At 35.7% G+C, this 20,778-nt stretch overlaps 1 protein-coding gene across 1 annotated transcript in view; it reads left to right on the plus strand.

Moving 5' to 3' along the window:
* Nucleotides 1-16,817, plus strand: part of LOC121427289 (basement membrane-specific heparan sulfate proteoglycan core protein-like) — an 83,901-nt gene extending 67,084 nt beyond the window's left edge. Inside the window, exons 60-73 of the mRNA XM_041623627.1 lie at nucleotides 338-476; nucleotides 1,109-1,327; nucleotides 1,862-1,957; nucleotides 3,376-3,432; nucleotides 8,563-8,784; nucleotides 9,289-9,533; nucleotides 9,958-10,132; nucleotides 10,951-11,085; nucleotides 11,554-11,635; nucleotides 12,113-12,191; nucleotides 12,741-12,811; nucleotides 14,848-14,931; nucleotides 15,412-15,515; nucleotides 16,590-16,817. Of these exons, the coding sequence (XP_041479561.1) occupies nucleotides 338-476; nucleotides 1,109-1,327; nucleotides 1,862-1,957; nucleotides 3,376-3,432; nucleotides 8,563-8,784; nucleotides 9,289-9,533; nucleotides 9,958-10,132; nucleotides 10,951-11,085; nucleotides 11,554-11,635; nucleotides 12,113-12,191; nucleotides 12,741-12,811; nucleotides 14,848-14,931; nucleotides 15,412-15,515; nucleotides 16,590-16,753 (1,872 nt within the window). The 3' untranslated portion in view covers nucleotides 16,754-16,817. The remainder of the gene's footprint in view (nucleotides 1-337; nucleotides 477-1,108; nucleotides 1,328-1,861; nucleotides 1,958-3,375; nucleotides 3,433-8,562; nucleotides 8,785-9,288; nucleotides 9,534-9,957; nucleotides 10,133-10,950; nucleotides 11,086-11,553; nucleotides 11,636-12,112; nucleotides 12,192-12,740; nucleotides 12,812-14,847; nucleotides 14,932-15,411; nucleotides 15,516-16,589) is intronic.
* Nucleotides 16,818-20,778: the final 3,961 nt, after the last annotated feature.

Genomic DNA, 20,778 nt, shown 5'->3' on the forward strand with positions numbered 1-20,778 from the left:
TTACTAGGTTGATGATTTGATACATAACATCGATTACTAGGTTGATGATTTGATACATAACATCGATTACTAGGTTGATGATTTGATACATAACATTGATTACTAGGTTGATGATTTGATACATAACATTGATTACTAGGTTGATGATTTGATACATAACATTGATTACTAGGTTGATGATTTGATGCATAACATTGATTACTAGGTTGATGATTTGATACATAACATTGATTACTAGGTTGATGATTTGATACATAACATTGATTACTAGGTTGATGATTTGATACATAACATTGATTACTAGGTTGATGATTTGATACATAACATTGATTACTAGGTTGATGATTTGCCTGAGGTAGAGGGCAGAGCTGCAGGGAACTTCCAAGGCCTGGACCTGGTCCAGGACTTGTATCTCGGTGGTGTTCCAAACTTTGACGAGATCCCGAGCACAGCAGGTTTCACAACGGGCTTTATTGGTGAGAAGAACCTTGCATTCTATATTATACTGACCTCTCAACTATTCTTAAGTTGGAGGAAAGAATGTGAAATTTTGACCATTGAAAGCTCGTGTTTCATTATGGTATTTCCTATTATCTTGTAAATTGTACTGTGCAATCCTATGGAAATTACTTTTTTTGAGAAAAAATTACCCATATTTCCAGTTACATGACTTAGGAGGTCTGTATAATAAACTAATTTTGTAAACTTTCCTTCTGATTTGATCTGGAAAACTAAATTATGTGAATTTACTGCATGTTTGATTTTATCTGATAAACTGAAATTTTGTCATTTTGCTCCATCTAATTTTGAGTTTGTCTTCAGCATTTTTGAATTGCAGTGTTGAACATTTCTACATTTGCGAGGTACAAAGCTCTGTTTAGTTGCAACCATATTTTCAACTTAATGTGTTTCATAATCAAGTTTCTAGGCTGAAAAGACATCTTTCAAATACATGCTTCTCTTTTTGTCAGGTCGTGTAAGTTGGCAGATCGTCGACAACAGAAAGCTCGTGCTTAAAGCACCCATGCAAGAAATGGCATTGAACAATGTCCTACATGTTTCCATTACATTGTTGGTTAAAACATCTCCATGCTTCTTTTTTTATTAGGTTGTGTAAGTCGGCTGATCATTGGCAACAGAGAGCTTGTGCTCGATAGCGCCCGTACGAGAGTTGGCGTTGAGCAGTGCCCCACATGTGAAGTCAACCCCTGTCTCAATGGAGGACTGTGCCAGGAGGCTAGGACGGAAGAGGGATACCGCTGCCAATGCCCCTACGGCTTTACTGGCACAAACTGCGGGGATGTGGCCAACTACAGATGTTCTCCAGGTAGGTAGTGTACCTGTTACATCCTGGAACACTGCGGACCCTATGTAAAGCCTATGGGAATTACATAATTCAGACGTCAACAGGTTATCGGTTGGTGGTCCCTGTGCAAACCTATGGGAATTACATCTGTTTAGTAGATGGTAATTCAAATACTGATGGAGGAAGCCTGTTCCAATTATGAATGTATCAAATGTGGAGCATTGTGGCCCAGTGGATTAGTCTTCTGACTTTGAAACAGAGGGTTGTGGGTTCGAATCCCAGCCATAGCGTAATTTCCTTCAGCAAGAAATCTATCCACATTGTGCTGCAATGGGTACCCGGTAGGAAGAAATTCCTTGAATGCTTGAGTGCCTAGGCAGCCCAGCTAAAGCCAGGGTAATAATAACAGCAGAACCCGCTGGGAGAACACTTTTCAGAACTGAAGTGGCTTCCCTGGGTAAATATACCTTTATTATTATTATTATTATTATTAAAAGCAAGGACCACTGCTTAACGTTTGTCTTGATAATTGGTTTCTTTGTTCTTTATTTATAGGTATCTGCGGAGAAGGCACCTGCCAAGAAAAGTCTGGTCTTTCAGGCTATATCTGTTTCTGCCCAGTTGGTAGAACAGGAACTAGGTGTGAAATAGGTAAGGATTCTTCAAGTGGTCTGTTCCGTTTAAGTTTAGAAAATTAGAGTAGTCTTAGAATGAACTCGAGAACTGCATGATTATTTCTCATTTGTAGTACAAGTAGATGATACTACATGTAGTATACCTAGTAGTAACAGGAGCAACATTATTTTCAGTAGCAATAGTAGTAGTAGTAGTAGTAGTAGTAGAAGTAGTAGTAGCAGCAGCAGAAATAAAAAATATAGTAATGATAGTATGCCTTGTTAAAAGGTTTTAAATACATGATTCATGAAAAAATTATGATGAATCATTTTATGTCTATTCTGCAGAGATTATTCACAACAAGCAGTAAATACTTTTGGTATGCAAAAGAATGACTAGAAGTTAGGCGTTCATTCTGCGATTGATTGTTTTACAGATTGGAATATGGTAACATGGACCTGATTCTGCGTGTGTACGCCTTTTCAGATTCCGTGCCCTGTAACATGAAGCTTAGTGATTAAATGTGTAGCTGATTTTATGATGAAATTTATACAGTAACCAATGCAATCAATTAGCCCCACGATCAATTGCTAAGACTTCGGTTACAGAGTCATTGGCACTGTAACACGAAGGTTATCGCTAAAAAAAATTGCCTATCAAGGTCACCATTTCATGCACATTTTGCTCAGTGGACTGACCAGGAACCAGTCAGAATTGTTCGTTAAAATATGCGATTAATCATTAACCTTTGTGTTGCAGATTCCAGGTTGCCACATACTTAAATTTCATGATGAATGGAATCAACATTATAGAAGGAATGGGTTTTCACTTGATAGTCATGGGGCCCATTGCAGAAAGAGTTGCAATCAAATCATGCGCAACTTGATTTTCAACGAATCAACAGCGTGCATTTGGGACTTGCGATTGATTTTTTGGCATGCGTTTAAACGAAACTCTTTCTGCAACGGGCCCCTGTAGTTTTTCCTTTAAATGAAATTTTGTCACAATAATGTCTTTGGCCAACCAGTGGTAACTATGGTAACAATCTTCAACAACCAATGAAAATTCAAGAGTCCATTAAAGTGTTCAATCCAACAGGATCCTAAAAAAAGGGAATATGGCATGACTGTTTATGAGTGAGATATCAACACATCTATGACTAACGTCACATTGAAAGTCATGTTCAGTAGTGTTTATAGATTGTTAACTGTAATTCATCTGTGCATGATCTACATATAATCAATCATCGGGTTGTATTAAATGTTAATGGATCATTGATCTTCTTTCATCAATCTTTAGTCTACAATTTAGTTATCAGATAGATGTAGAATGTTACATATAGTTAGCACAGTGTATCATTACTTCTGATATTTATGTTAATGTCATTGAATATTTATTTCTTCTGATATTTATGTAATGTCATTGAATATTCATGTTTACCTTTCACCAACCAGTGAGCGACAGTATCGATTCGGCGTCCAACTTCAACGACGAGCTCTACGCTGATCATGGTATTGCTTAACTTCTCTTTCTGATGAAATCAAAACAAATAAAACTTATATGATTTTATTTGCACCTCTTCTTGGCAGAATTTTGTATTTTTTTTCCTTTGCTGCAAACTGATGCGTTTTGTATCCTGCACTGTGTGCCAATAACTTTGTTACGTTGCTCTTTCCTTTACTGAAAATGGCTTTACCCATTTGTGTGTTAATCACTGATCTCCATTAAAAAGCATGGATGGCTCTCAGCTCTGTGCACATGAAGCCCTCCACCGCCATATTGTTACGCCTCTGCCTATCGCGAAAGGTCGTGGGTCACTGAAGTGGTGTTCTGCAAGTTTTCATTTCTTTATATCTGACAATTCATGAAATGGGAGTAGCAAGATGGCGGTGTTGTATGCACCTCACCTGGGATGGATAGGCTGATATGCTATCCATGCTTTAGAGATCAGTGGTTTCAACCAATTGCTCAGTACTTCTATAATCATCACCCATTTTCCAAAATTTCTCTACACATATTCTCACATAAAAATGATTTATTTTTTTAGGATTCTTTAGTCATTAAAAAAACCCCATATCTTTGGATTCAAAATATAGAAACGCACCTCAAATTTTGTAGATGAAAGCATCTTTAAGTTGAAAATCCACTTACAAAGCACATATATATTCCTACCTCTTAAAGAAACCACTCTTTTGCTCAGCCTTCATACTTTGTTACATCATTTTATTTTCTTTATCATTATTAATTATTTTTATTGAAGCAACATTCTTCTTATTCTTGTCTCGGATATTTTACACCTCATAAATCCAAGTCATTCATGTATTAATAGAATTCCTAACCTATAGCAGGTCCATGGTTTTAATAACTCTCAACTCATTTGGTTCACGGTTCCATAGTATTTTCAATTTGACCTTTATTTTGATTGATTTTACTGGTAAAACATTTATCACATTTACACACATCTGCATTCTTTAAATTTTCACCAATGTTTAAAAAGGAAACATACATTGATGATAGCTTATTTGTTGATTTTATATTCTTGAAGTTTGTCGACCTTGTTTGTTGTATTTTATTGCCATTAATGTGTGAATTTGTATTGTGACTGAAAAGAAGTTTCACATATATAAGTACCTGTTAACTAATTTTACCCCTAATTTGTCCTTATAAGGCTTAATCTTCCCGAGCAGTAACTTAACTTGAATTAATACATAACATTCCCTCGTTGAAAATAACTTTAAAACCCTTAAACTGAGCAAATGACATATTTATGATACACTTTGTATTTTATACATAATGATGAATTATGAAATGGGCTATTTGTTTGACAATGTTGTGTTATTACATGTTATTACTTTATTTTTTTAATGTGTATGTTTATATATGTTACTGTTATCCTTTTTATTTTTGTTGTTGTTTTTGTTACCATTGCTCATATATAGTCAAATATGTGGAAGTGTAATTTAGGTATTGTTAGGATGTTTACCTTTCATTTTATTTTTGTTTGCATGTCATTAAAAAATGATTTTCTAATGTATTAACTTGGGAATTAATATTCATTTTTGTTGTATGTTTATTCTTTAATTTTGCTTTCATTTGTCTTCTTTGCAGTGTTGTTTGAAAACAAAGTGTGGTCTTTTCTTGTTTATTCATTAAGTTGTACTAAGATATTATTTAGTATTACATACAGTTTTATTTTTGAATTGAACATTCACTGTATTAACATTTACATGGAAATAAACCATCAATAAATGCAAGCCAAGGAGAAAAGGTCATAAGGAATAATAATAATAATAATATAGGTATATTTACCCAGAGAATCCACTTCAGTTCTGAAAACTGTTCTCCGAGCGGGCCCTGCTATTATAATTACCCCGGCTTTAACTGGGCTGCCTATGCGCTCTAGCATTCAAGGAATTTCTTCCTACCGTGTACCCATGTACCTCACCTGGGTTGAGTGCAGCACAATGTGGATAAATTTCTTGCTGAAGGAAATTGCGCCATGGCTGGGATTCGAACGCACGACCCTCTGTTTCTAAGTCAGAAGACTAATCCACTGGGCCACAATACTCCAAGGAAGAGGAATATACTTGTGATGGAAATTAATTACTTCTTTAACTATTACAAACAATGCAAAATTATTATTTGTAACTCTAATATTGCACTAAATCAGCATGAATAGCAATAAATATGGCAAAATGTATTTAATTTCTGATAATTCCTCCCTGTTTCAAAATGCTTATAAATTCCCAAATTTATATGCTTGTTTGTAATGAAAAATTGAATTAATGGCTGTTCTAACGAAAAAGTAAAAAAATAGATTCCCTAAAGTAAATAATACAATGTATTTATAACTAAGAACGTTGTGTAAATTTATCATAATTTGAAGTCGTTAGTATTGATGGTCCTTAATCTATATATTTGTTTGTATATTATTTGTGTATGTAAAAATATATCCATATGTGCTTTTTGTAGCATCTAAACTTTGTGCTGTTAAAACTATTTCTGTGATAAATTTATTGTATGATTTATTAATTTGTTACCATTTTATTCTTAACTACCAAGATTGTTCCATGACTTTGAAAATTTTATCCACATAGATATAATTTTGTTTTTCCGTTATATTTTTTTTACATGAAGTTTAAATAGAAGAGTATTATACAAGACATGGTTTACGTAACAAACATGAAAATAACGGATATATAATCAATCCTATCTACAAAAAAAATAAAGCATTCTAATGATAATTCTTTATTAATATAAAGGAACAAAGGGGGGTAGGGAAACCTATTCCAACTCCCAGCCTTTATTCTCATGGATCTTAATTGGAAGAAATGTTTGTCATTTTGTTCAAACATGTAACCATGACAACTTTTGTTTGTATAGGATCATTTACAATTCTTTTCTGTTGTGTTAGTTTCATATTCTTTATCAAGTTTCCTTTTGAATGTTTTAGTTGAAAGCATCCCATCCTATTCGTTTCTTGACATACTTGTACTTCATAATTTTCCCCAAACAGCAGACAGCCAGCTACATGTTATCACGCAGAGTGCATGCCCGCCTGCCTGCCATAGCAACGCAGCTCTAATATTTTGTTTTTCTTTGTTTCCAATATCAAAATCAGAATCTTCTCTTTCCTTGACTTACATTTACTGCTTTTCATTTTCAAACAATGTGGACAACCATCCTTTTTTTTTCCAAATTTGTTGAAATGATTTCTGATTATTTTCTTTTGCATATGAAGGCTGAAACATACATAGGGCTGTATATGACTCTCAAAGGATAACTGCCACAATATGGTATTCATGTTTAATGTAAAAAAATATTTTCTAACACATTACAATTAATCTTATTCGAATTTGGAGTTCAAATTCATTCTCATAATTTTATTTTGAATTCATCAGCAATATAATTTACTATTTTGACATTTTTTATGGTGGTTTTAATTTTGCTAGTTATGCAATGCCCATATTTCCACATAAACAGCTATCGTTGCTCAAGAAAGCAAGACCAAACTACTACAACTTGTCAATTTGAGATGCTGATAAGTAAAAACTCAAGATATATATTAATTTATACATTTGTTATGTATAACATTTATGTTTACTATCCTGTGTCTGAATGAGCCTTCATTTGGAAAATATGAAAACTATCCGCAATACAATTTACATTGTTATTCTTTGATCGGTCACATGGGGTCATTCACACTGATGGGTTTCATTCTGGATTTTTTTTTCTCACAAACCTTCACTGGCTGGTTTTAAATGGTGTATCAGTAGTTGTTATTTTTCATTTTAATCATATTAAGGCCTGGTCACACCACCGAGCATTGTTGGAGCGGTCGTGGAGCGGAGAGAAAAATCATCACCGCTCGCTACCGTTCACCATTTTCGATTTTGATTGTTTTTATTTTGTTTTCGATTTTTTCCCCATTTTTGTGAACGAAATTCGACCCTCTCTCCCTACCGCTCCAACAACGCTATGGGCGGTGTGACCAGGCTTTTAACTGTATCCCAGTTCAGATTTGAATAATAATCTCATTGCTGAGATGCATTCCTGTACTTCCTAAAGATGAGATGCTAAGTACTTCTCATGTTCATCTTTCAATTAAAATGCCAGAAATAAGAGCACTGATATTAAGATAAGAGCACTGATATTAAGATAAGAGCACAACTACCCAGAAAAAGAAAATTTATGTGATTTCCCAGATTGGCTGGCTCCTCCAAAAATGCATCTTTGAATGTCTTTGACAAGTATATGGCACTGTACAAATGCTGTGCATCATCATCCTGTGATCAAAGGAAGAAATTTGAGATACAGTTTCGATCCATTTTCTTCATATTTAGAATCTTGAAATATTTGTTATACTTTTTAGAAAGAGTCTGACTTGGGTTATGGTTATATTAAAATTTTGAAGATTGGCATCAGCATTATCTTGCATCCATGCATCTTGTTTTTAAAAGGAGAAGTGATACATGCAGTGTAGACTTAATCAAACAAGAATCAAATTGACATTACTTTCCTGCAGTTTTATATCTAAATAAAATATCCTTTATTGTTATGAAGAAGAAAAAAGAACTTGCAAAGTTCCATGAAATTACCACAGTCCTCTGTGAAATAAAATGCCCCAAAATACACTGTCGTGGCTTTTATATCGTCATTGATTATTAGAAGTTTAAAAGATTATATGTTGGAATTTTAGTTGAGAAAAGAAGCTTAACCTTCATCCCCCCTATAAAGAAAGATAGCTAAATCAAATAAAATGAATAAAATAAACAAAGAAATAAAAAAAGATAATTAGATAAAGAAAGAATGAAATAAAGAAAGTGAATGAATAAATGGTGCTTCTTAATATTTCAAAACACAATTATTTTGTAGTTTTGTTCTTATAGACTTTTGGAGGCCTGTAATTTTTGAAATATGTAGAAAATCATTATCATAGTTTATTAAGGAAATCAAATATAAAGAAAGAACATTTACACTAACCAAATATGTGTATAAGAACATTTACAATAACCAAATATGTGTATTGAAAAAAATTGGGAGATAATGAGAAAAAAATGAACCCCAAAAAGAAATGATTAAATTACATGATTGAGATACTATGTATTCTAACACAATACCTGATTAATTTCAATTCAAAGGTATCCCAGTTGAGGACCCATCATTCCTCGGAGACTCGTTCCTCTCGTACCCCGGACTGACGTCCAACCATCGTCAGATCCAGATCGCTATGATGTTCAAGGCCAGGTCTATCGAGGATAGTCTGCTTCTCTTCAATGGACAGGGACAGAGGGGGAAAGGGGACTACATCTCACTCTTCTTGAAAGATCAAAAGCTAGTATTCCAGTATGATAGCGGAAGTGGTAGGTTACTTGGAATTTCATTTCATGAGATGAATGGTTATGATGTTGATGGTGGTGATGGTGATGATGATGGTGTGGTGGTAGTGATGGTGATGATGATGATGACGATGATGGTGATGATGACGATGATGGTGACGATGGTGATGATGATAGTGATGGTGATGATGATAATTGTGATGATGATGGTGATAATGATGATGGTCTTAGTAATGATGGTCTTGGTGATAATGATGGTGATGATGGTGATGATGATGGTGATGATTATGATGGTGATGGTGATGATTGTGATGATGATGATAATGATGGTGTAGATGTTGGTGATGGCAATGGCGTTAATGGTGGTGGTGCACAATTCTAAAGTAGAATAATGAACACTGTTCGTGCATTCATGCCATCATAGAGAATAAGAGTGCAATGACCTGTATCACTTTCTACTTGACTTGCTTGTTCATCATAAAGTACGTTGACCTTGCTCATTGATTCTTGAACCTCTCCCTCCAACAGGTCCAGCAATCATCGAAAGCACTAAGACGATGGAAGCAGACCAATGGTACACCATCGTCGCTGAACGCAACCTCCAAGATGGCTCCCTGCAGGTGGACAATGAGGAGGCTGTCAAGGGACGATCGCCGGGCAGCAGCCGAGGCTTGAACCTCCGACTTCCTCTCTACCTCGGTGGCATTAACAAATATGAAGAGATACCACTGAGGCTTGGTGTCACTAAAGGATTTGATGGATGCATTACAGAGGTAAGCCTAGATGTACTTCTATTAGGGGAATGTTGCTGGAGGCCATATTGTTCATGATGATAACATGAACAACAACAGTAACAAATAATGATAACAATAGTAATAATAACAATAAAGATAAAAGAAGAAGGGAAGGAAGGAAGGAAGGAAGGAGGGAGGAAAGAAGGAGAAGAAGAGGGGGAAGAGGAGAAGGACCAAGAAGGGAGAGGAGGCAACTGTTAGAGCATTCACATCCACCATACAGAGTGCTCAATAAGAATTATCATTGCTCTGCATGTTATACCATACCCTGTGAATAATTTACATTTTTTTCAATTACATAAGCTTTAGTAGATGAAACAATTACTGGTTCATCATTTCAATTCAGTGTGATATTCGTATATATTGACTAATCCTCCTCTGATAACTTGATTGCTCTTGTTAGGTTGAGATTGATGGGGAGCCGTTGGATCTGGTAGAAGGGGCCAGCGCTAGTCAACACATTGAAGACTGTGGCGAGAATCTACTCTGCCAGAAGGGAGAGTGTCAGAACGGAGCAACCTGCACCCCTACTCCTGATAACCTGGAATATACATGTACATGTGCTTCTGGGTTTACAGGTAAGGATACTGAAATCTTGTTTATTAATGCTGGATCTGGATGGTTGGTAAACACCTGGTGTGGCTATCCCATACATCAATGGCAACAGTCCATCTGGACATCGAAGTTCTGCTCGATGTACTTCTTGATTGCCTGCAGCGAAGATCCATTCTTCTCCTTCAGTTCGGTAATTGCTGTCATAACCATCTCAGCAGCAGGCGGATGGGTCGCTGGTTTCTTCTTAGGAGCCTTCTCGGTGTCCTTCTCAGCCATTTTGGTATAAGTTGGATGTGTACTTGATTTATTTGGATCTTTTTAAGAAGTTCTCTGAATTTGGGGATCGGTGTAGCCTCCCTAATACCTTGGTCACATTTGATCTACGGCGGCCGTACGGCAAGTCGACAACAGCCGTTTTATTAACTTTATTTCAAACCACCTATATAGTTGGTACAAAAAAAATGTTGAAATGGCTGTTTTCGACTCGCCGTACGGCCGCCGTAGAGCAAATGTGACCATGGTATTACAGTATCAGGAAGTTTATTCCATTGGGGAATAGTTCTTGGGTACAGAGACTGCTGGTAGCATCTCTTATTTAGTGGTATATGTTTCCGGGATACACAAGGACGCTGTTGGACATATGTGTGCATTGCATATGATGCCAGCTGCCCATTGAGAAAAAAATGTAACATTTACACAGATGCCGTGTTCTGAATACTGACGATTCCCAGTTTTGCATATGATCGGTGCTGTTCGAATATCATGGCAGGGTGACTCTACATTCCTCTGATGCTTGAACTGATGACCAACATTTCTTTTGTTTTCTTTCTGATAATTTCAGGTATTCATTGTGAATCCGAGGTCGGGTCCTGCAGTGTTGACCAGCCGTGCCAGAACGGAGGTCGCTGTGAGCCGGTCGATGGGGGTTACATCTGTCTCTGCTCACTGGGCTTCTCGGGAAACATGTGTGAAAATGGTGAGTGTTGCACAATTTCTTTCTGCCTGTATCAACTTCAATATCACCGTACCACTATATGTGATCATTTTGCATGATGCACATGACTAATGGTAATTTGTATGGTGACATATTTCTGTTTTTAGCAACATTTTTGTTAAGGTTTATGTATAATGGTATTTGTATAATGAACATTGAAATTTGCTGGCATCTTTATTCATTTGCAGCATTTAATAAACTTTTGCTTTATGTGAACTTGTTTGTATTCATATATACATATTTTTCCCCTCTTCGTTGAAGTTTTCGTTTTCTTTTTTATCTTTCTTCCTCTGTTATATTTTGCATAATATACTCTTTCTCTTGTATATTCTCCCAACTCTCATACTTCCACCCTCCCCTTCTCTCAATCTCATACCCCCTCCCCTCCCCCCTCTCTCATTTTCTTGCTAATATATGTTCATAATCTTATATCTTTCTAATCCCTTGCAGTTGAACGGTTTAGCTACAGCGTTGCTCTTGGATACTCTAGTTACATCAAGCTCCCAAAGACGGTTATACCACGAGGAAGAGGGTATGTCTTATTAATTCATGGCATCAGTCAAGGGGAGAAGTTACTGCATTCAAAATTGCTTGTTCCCCCCCATACATACACTTACTATGTACACCTCAAACAACACACACACAATACACAAACAGAGAAAAAGACAAGAATGACAGTGTTGCTCCTGTGTTGGTTGCAGTTGAAATAATCCAAAGACCAAGTAATAAGCCTTAAGGACATAAGAGAAAATATTTATATGGCCATAAAGGGAATAATATTCCGAATTTTTCTTTTTAGATTTTGTCACAAACTGTTGCATTTCTTTGTTTCTAATGTCTGACATAAAAAATGGAAAATGTGTTTTGAAGTGAAGAAGTTACCAGGACATTATAATAGCTGAAATTGACCAGTTTATTCTGCTACTGTCATTTGGCACCAAATAATACATATAAATTCCATCTTGCACTTTAAAGGGTTAAACAAGTTTTTTCCTTCTTTCTTTTGCAGGAGCAGTTCTATAACCGAAACAATTAGCTTCAGCATGGCAACAGATTCAACCGATGGCCTTCTTATGTGGCAGGGAGTGGTATGTATCAATTTATTGCAGCCACACACTCTCAAATGATCCATATTACAATCCCGTACAGGGTGACTCAACATTTTCTCCTGCGACATATGATTGGTCCTAATATGTCAGAGGGCATAGGGTTATAGTAAGGATTGTAATTTAGAATTTTTGGTTTGGAATGATGTTAGGGTTAGGATTAGGGTTTATTTAGTTTTGGAGGTCAGGTTTAATTTTGGACTTCACATGCAGATTTTCCATCAGACCAATTGTTGCTGGAGCAGACATCATGAAACCACATCTGACCCCAATCTCCATTTTTATTTCACTTTACAGTTGCTCAGGCCATGAAAATTTGAAAGCATTACACCTCTTATGAACTAGAAAACAGTGACTGACAATTTCAGGGAGTTCCCACTTATAGGGAGTTGAACATACTAATGGAATTGCCCCATAGCTGAAAAGAAATGTTTCTTTTATTTACGTATCAACTACTCTTGTTTAACATTAATGTATATCAAGATTGATGGCAAGATGATATATTACTGGTATTTCTTTTTTTATTTGTAGCCTGAAGGATCTGCTGGTGAGAGGCAAGATTTTATTGCTGTTGGTCTTCATGATGGATACATTGTTTTCAGGTAAGATCTGTTTTTTTTTTTACCTCACACAAATCACATTATCAAGGACGAAGAAGATTTAGAAAGGAGTGGGATCGGTAGAAGAATCAATAGTGAAAGAGAATATGTGAGAACATTGGGACAACAAAATATTGCTTTTAAAACCAACAATATTGAACGTGAAATTAGCCATAGATGCCCATTTTGTGTTAATTCTATTAATAATGATAATAATTTACAACATTTATAAATTAGCCATAGATGCCCATTTTGTGTTAATTCTATTAATATTGCTTTTATAACCAATAACATTGAATTTGAAATTAGCCATAGATTCCCCTTTTGTGTTAATTCTATTAATAATGATAATAATTTATAACATTTATAAATTAGCCATAGATGCCCATTTTGTGTTAATTCTATTAATAATGATAATAATTTACATTTATAAATTAGCCATAGATGCCCATTTTGTGTTAAGTCTATCAATATCGCTTTTAAAACCAATAACATTGAATTCGAAATTAGCCATAGATGCCCATTTTGTGTTAACCCTAAATAGACTGGGCTATTTCAACACCTAAAAAGACTGGGGGGGGGGGCTGGTTCACCCCCCCTTATGATCTCGGCATGTTGATCGCGTGGTCGCGACGAAAATTGGCACACGCGTTACCTATGGCATTATCTACAAAACTATAACATCAAATTCGCCAAAAAATCTCATGTCTCATTAATTGTGATAATTTATGCGTAAAATCATAAGTTTGCTCTAATTAATAAAATAATGCCCCTGAAAGGCTAATTTTTGTTTCACATACTCTAGATAGGCATCTGATCAAATTGATTTAAAAAAAAATTCAAAATCAAATTTATTTTCTTATGTATTCTATTGTTTTCTAAATTTCTTATGTATTTCCTTGTTTTTCGACTTTTTGTTTTTTATTGTTTTTTCAATGGAAATTGTCGGGGACTTTATTTTGACCATAAACAAGATAAAATTAATTGATTTTGAGCAGTAAAAGAAAAAATAATGATACATTTATGAATTTTGGCTAAGAACACTATTTGCATTGGATTTGTACACAAATTCACATTTTTGAGTAATTTTGGGTCTGCATGCACTTACAAAATGTTGCGTAATTTTGGAACCGCGTACCCGGGGTCACAATTTTGGTCTCAAAAGTTGCGCGAGACTTTAAAGTAAAAAGTCAGCGAGCGACGCGGTCAAAAAATTTTGCGCAGCGGGTTTATCGCAAAAAATGTCAAGGGGGGGCTGAATCAGCCTCCCCCAGTCTTTTTAGGGTTAAGTCTATCAATATCGCTTTTAAAACCATTAACATCGAATTCGAAATTAGCCATAGAATCCCATTTTGTGTTAATTCTATTAATAATGATAACAATCTACAACATTTATAAAGCGCTTTACAGAATTAACAGAGATGTTTCATAGATTCTTCATTTATTTCATCTATTCATTATTGATTTATATTATTTTGCCAAATTACCATAAAACAACAATGGGTGTTATACATGTACATGAAATGGGATAACCCAGGAAACACTCTACAAGTTTGCTACACAACATTTTCTTTCAAAATGATCAGATAAAAAGTTATTCACTCTAAATAACAGAGTGTATTATACTGCGTAGAGGGGATCACTGCTAAAATAATGCAACACACGGGGGTTTACAGGTGAACGCATGAAGAGTTAATAGAATTAATTTCCTGATGTGGCACCAGAACCCTCTGGCAATGCATTAATATTTTTGCCATCTTCCATTTTAGTGATGATACAATATACAAGTTGGCTAAAAGTGAGTTCATGTACTGATTGGAAATGAAAGTCTATAAAAATCTATCTAAATTATGAATGACGATTAACGGACAGTAAATATTTTGTATCTATATCACATCACATTTTACAATACTCTTTCCCCTTCCCCCATCCTGAACCCCTCCCTAATCCAACCTTGATGCCACAAAAACTTGAAAGCTTATTTCCAGTGGGGTCTTCATCAGCTTCTTAAATAGTGCCATCTGCTTTTGTTTATACAGCTATCAGCTTGGAAGCGGGGAAGCCAACATAGCATCAACAATCAGGATAGATGACGGTGCAGAACATAACATTACAATTACAAGGTAGGAAGAAACTGATTAACAATTGGCTTCCGGAATTCTCTTATCCCCATAAGCTTTGTACAGGGACACAGTGACAGTAAGGAATGGGTTAACCTTTTGAGCTCTGTAATGAGTGATAAACCAGTTCTAGTAGTCAATGGGTTAACCTGTCGACTCCCCAAGTTCTGTAATTCTTAGAGGCTTTGTATAGGGACAACCCAGAGCCAGTAGACAATGGGTTAACCGGTTAGACTCCTGAATTCTGTAATTCCAATACTCTGTAGGCTTTCACATAAGGATGACCCATTCCAATGAGAAATGGGTTAACCCTAAAAGGACTGGGCTATTTGAGATGTATTGACGACTTGCTTGGGGGTGGGGGCCATGATGGCCCACCCCCCCTTCTGATCTTGGCCGCCGTTTGTGCGATCACACTGAAATTTGGCAGCCACATTCTTTACCACATAAACTACAAGCTAGTGTTTGATTTCTTTCTTGTAGACAAGGGCGTGATGGTACACTGCTAGTCGATGATGAAGATGTGGTAATAGGCCAGTCTGCTGGAGTACTTAGGATGTTGAATGTCAAAGGAGCTCTATTCTTAGGTAAGACATTGTAGATTCAGAATCTAGGATTGTGATGGTGCTAGTAGTGGTGATGATGGTGATGGTAGGGAACAGGGATGCAGTGGAGTCAAGAGGCCGGTAGAGAAAGCCCTCTCCCATAGACTTTGCACAAGGGACTCGGCCCAAGGCCAAGGCTGGCAACTGCCTGGACTTACATGATGGTGGTGATTAGTGGTGGTGATGATGATGATAATGATGATGGTGGTGATGATGGTGATGATGATAATGATGGTGATGATGGTGGTGGTGATAATGATGATGGTGGTGATGATGGTGATGATGATAATGATGGTGATGATGGTGGTGGTGATGATGGTGATGATGATTATAATGATGATGGCGGTGGTGATGATGGTGATGATGATAATAATGATGATGGTGGTGGTGATGATGGTGATGATGATGATGGTGATGCTGATGGTGATGGTAATGATGGTGATGATGGTGGTAATGATGGTGATGATGATGATGGTGATGATGTTGGTGATGATGATGATGATGGTGATGATAATGATGGTGATGATGGTGGTGGTGATGATGGTGATGATGATGATGATGGTGATGATGGTGATGATGATGGTAGTGGTGATGATGTTGATGATGATGGTGATGATGATGGTGATGATGGTGATGATGATGATAAGGATGATGGTGGTGGTGGTGGTGGTGGTGGTGGTGGTGATGATGGTGATGATGATTGTGTTGGTGGTTGTGGTTGATGGTGATGATCGTCATTGTGATGGTGATGGTAGGGTTGATGGTGGTTGTGGTAATGGGTAATGATTTCCATGGTTAGTTGTGGTGATGATAGTAAAGGTAATGGTTGTGATGGTGATCATGGTGGTGGTGATCGTGGTGAAGATGATGGTGGTGAGTGATAATGATGTTGGTGTTCTTATGATTTGGAATGTTCAAGGAACTCCGACTATGACGACGATTGTGATGGTTAGTGATGGCACTAGTGACAATAATGAACTTTTGGTGAACCGTTGTGGTTGTGGAGATTTACACTCAATTCTTTTTATGTTTCTTTCAATTTTTCTCATCATACAGGTACACCACCTGACGTTGAGATCTTAACTGGAACCAAATACAACAAAGGAGTAGAAGCGTGTGTCAAAGACCTAGAAATTCAAATAGACGATAATCCTTCATCTGTAATAAACCTATATCAACAAGCACTAGATGGTGTTAATGTAGAAAACTGTGAATTTTGATGATATCTTTTATACTCCTTTCTAATCTTACCAGAAGCTCTTTAAAAAGATACTAAATTCCCTTTTTTTTATAAACGAACAATCATGTATTTATATATTTGGGGGTAAGCTTTGTCCCAAGTGTTTTAACATGTAATTATAGCTGTGATTCTTATAGATCATTTTGGGGCAAAAATCTGCATTTTTTCTAATAGAGACATCTATTATATTGAGAAGGTGCTTTTATCATGGTGTATTTAAAAATATGAAATTGTATGAACAACATTTTTATAAGAAACCTATGATTATATGTAATGGGTTATCAATTGATGTTATTACAACACTGCCCACATTATTCATGTGAAAATATAAAACTTTCTGAATATGTAGGAGTTTCTTATATTTTTTTAAACCCGAGGTACGACCCATTTTTAAAAGAATTTCATGAACATATTTGTAGACATTTTAATTGGCTTGTGTTTATTGAGCTTAAAACTATGTGGAAATTATCCACTTTTTGTGTTTTAGGATCATGACTGCCAAATTTAGGTGTTCTTTCAGGAATACTCTTTATTTGCCCTCTGATGATGCTTTTGCAGATTTGATATACAACTTTTGTTGGCTTATTGATTATTAAAAAAACTCTCAGAATATTTCTTTAATATAAAACAAAATTGTGATCAGCATTTTCGAAATTATTTCCGCATGGAATTTAATATCAGCATTTTGTGTTTGCCCTGACCTTGAAAATGTACAAATTTTGTACATTCAGCATTATTTTAATCTTTGACCTTTTTATATCATTCTTTAAAAATAAGAGTATTTTTTATCTGATTTTTAAGACTTCATATTGCACGTGCTGCAAGTACATTCTCAACCATTTAGTACCTCATTATGAAGGCAGAAGCAAATACCTTTATACTTTAAACGTGGAATTGATAATTGGAGCTCTAATTTTATGCTTGAAGTATCAGAAATATGTCTGATCATAGAAAATAATGATTGATCAGTTTGATTCACAGGGGACCCGTTGCATAAAACTTTTTACCTGAGAAAACTCAGGTTGTTTTTACCGGAGTTTTTGCCATGTGTTAAAGTCAATGGCAGAAATCAGACTAACCTTAGTTTTCAGTTTTTACCAGAGTTTTCTCAGGTAAAAAGTTTTATGCAACAGGCCCCAGGTTGTTGTTTTTTTTCATCCTCCAACATGGCTGCTTGTGGAAACCCTCGAAAGTCGAATTTCATGCTGCTTTGATCAAAATATGTAATAACTGATGTGACTTCATGCCAGGTACTAAATGGTTGATGGCAATTTGCTGTAGTAGGTAGCAAGGGTATCATTAGATTAGAAACAAAAACCTTTTACAATCTGGTGCTGTTATATAATTTATTATCGCCAACCCATCACGATTGACATGTGAAAGTCCTTTGTATGAATGTTTTTTATACTCTATGTACAATGTATATAGCAACTACTACGTTGTTTTTCTTTACAAGCAGAAATGGATTACAAAACATATATACACGTCTCGTCTGTGTTTCATCTTTGAATATTTGCCTTGTTATTTAATGTATGTATTTTGTATATTCTGTTATCGTTAAGTACTATATGTGTGTGTATGCTGGAACTATTATGGTTGAAATTTAAGAGGGAAACGGTCGGGGAGGGGGGACCAAGACGTTCAAAATCAAGATGACTACTCTGACAATTATGTTTGATGTTGCTGTTGATACTTGTATTATTTTAAAAATCTGATGCAATGCTTATCAATATTTAACTATGTTAGTCACTGAAGGTAGATAAAATCTTGAAAGTGAAGGAGTCATTGATTAATCTAAGAAGAATTATTCTACATATATTTTGTGTGCAGTTGGATAATTCTTAAACAATGCGAGCAAGATGTTAGATATTTAATGTGTAATGATGATCGTACATTACAGCAGATTTTGCCCTGTTTACACCAAATTGCCTTAGATTTTAGTGCCTTGAGATTTATAAGGTGATGCAAATCCAGATTAACCTATTTTGTCTACCAAAAGATGCTTTTCACAATCCAAGTTCTTCCCACATGATCATATATATATGTAATTTTTGTTCAATACTTTAAGACGTAAGTAGCAATGAGTAACACTGTGATTTCATTATCGTGTAAGCACTATATGTGTGATAGCCTTCATCTTTTATATTGTTACTATTCAATGCCAGAACTTGGCCGCCATTGGTGCCTTAAATAGCAATACCTCACAACATTCGCTCATTGGCATATTGAAATGCTGGTTTAAAAAAACAAAACAGAAAAGGACACCTCAGGTTTTATTACAAATGCTGCATAATTTTATACAAGAACACCTAATCGTTGTATTTGGAATATGTAATGACCAGAACGGGAATACTTTTACGAGGAAATTTTGATAAGTATGGTAGAGGTATATTTGTTGAATGGCATCTTGCCTGTGAGTGACTATTGGCAGGGCCAAGACAAGTACTTCTTCAACCTTCTGTGATACAGTACATGTATTTATCTTTATGTACTTTGGGCATTCTGACGTAGTTTGGGGAAGAGGAAAAGGGCATAATTCAAGCAAATCATTTTGACCAGGCTTCTGAATGTTTAACTTGTTTTTAGGTTGACTGAGCGTGGATATGGTAAGCAATTGTCATGCATCAAAGCAATAGCGGAAACTTAAATACATGTATATATTTATTGACATATGAAGGTGATGCTGAAAAGAAAAGAAAGTTGCATGTAGGATATTGACAAATATTTACGTTAGGCATATTAGGTGATGTAATCTTGTCTTCTAGAGCTTGGCTTGTTCAAAGATACAATGTATGTGCATAGCAATTTGTAGGATTGTATTACTTGCCTTGTACTAAAAATGACTTTAAAAGCAGATCATGTTAATGCTGCACTCTTAAATAATGCAGACGAAGCAAAAAAATAAAAATAGTAGTAGGGATAGAGGGCAGTATTTGCTTGTGAAACCGCCAGAGTGCTTCAACGCTTTCCTGTCTAGAATTGAAATTGATAAAGAATCTACTGTTTACAATGTATTTAGGCGCCTTACCAGAAATCAGAGCTGCATCTTTCACGTAGGAATCTAGAGACAGGATTTGTGATGTAAGATGCGGTGAGGGCGCCCTAGGAGGACTAAGCTTGCTAGGATTCATTGATTTTGTCATCTGCAAATAACATCTATGGTGCTGATTCACGTTGTGGAATATATTTAACCTGATATTACGAAAACTCATTTATTTATAAAGGATAGGTTATTGTGTAGGGTGTATTATTTATGTTGATGTCTGAATCATGTATAGTGCAAAAATCAGGGGGGGGGGTAAACTTCATTGGATGCATTTAACAAAGGAGTTTCTTACCAGGACCAGCCCAGCAGAGAAATTGTTGTTAGTACTAACAATTCACTAACAGAGGACCTGTTACAACCGGTTATATGGCAGTGATGCCTAATATCACAACGTATTATTTACATCTGAAAGATGTGACCAGGCCGACTGTTCGTGCTCTGTTGGCGCTAACAACGTTTCTGTGCGGCTGGTATTGGTATAATTATTATACTGAAGATCAACGAATTAATTACTTCATGATTTATGAATATAATCATGAACATGTTCAGGTTCCGCAATTAACTGTTCCACACAGGTCTCTACGAGGTTGGTCATGTATTTTAGATCTGGGGTCCACTTCATAAAACTTGCTGTAATAACAAATTTGCAATAACAGCTTTAAGTTACTGAAATCAAATCGATTTGATTGGACGACAGTGAACTTGTCAGAGAAAATGTGCATTTGTTACTATAACAAGTCTTTCATGAAACTGGAATCTTATCTCTGGGCTCTGTAACATAAAACTTAGCAATCATCATAGAATAATTATTTGTGAAATTAATTGTATGATGAAAGGCTAAGATTTGTTATGGTATGCCAGAAGGTTGAGTGTTTTTGGTTTGAATATGTCTAGGGGGACTAGAAAAAAAATTACTTAAGCAAGTATGGAAGTAAATGTACCTCTTGGTTTCAGCAAAG

This window comes from Lytechinus variegatus, chromosome 14, assembly GCF_018143015.1.
Source record: "Lytechinus variegatus isolate NC3 chromosome 14, Lvar_3.0, whole genome shotgun sequence".
Classification (NCBI taxonomy): Eukaryota; Metazoa; Echinodermata; class Echinoidea; order Temnopleuroida; family Toxopneustidae; genus Lytechinus; species Lytechinus variegatus.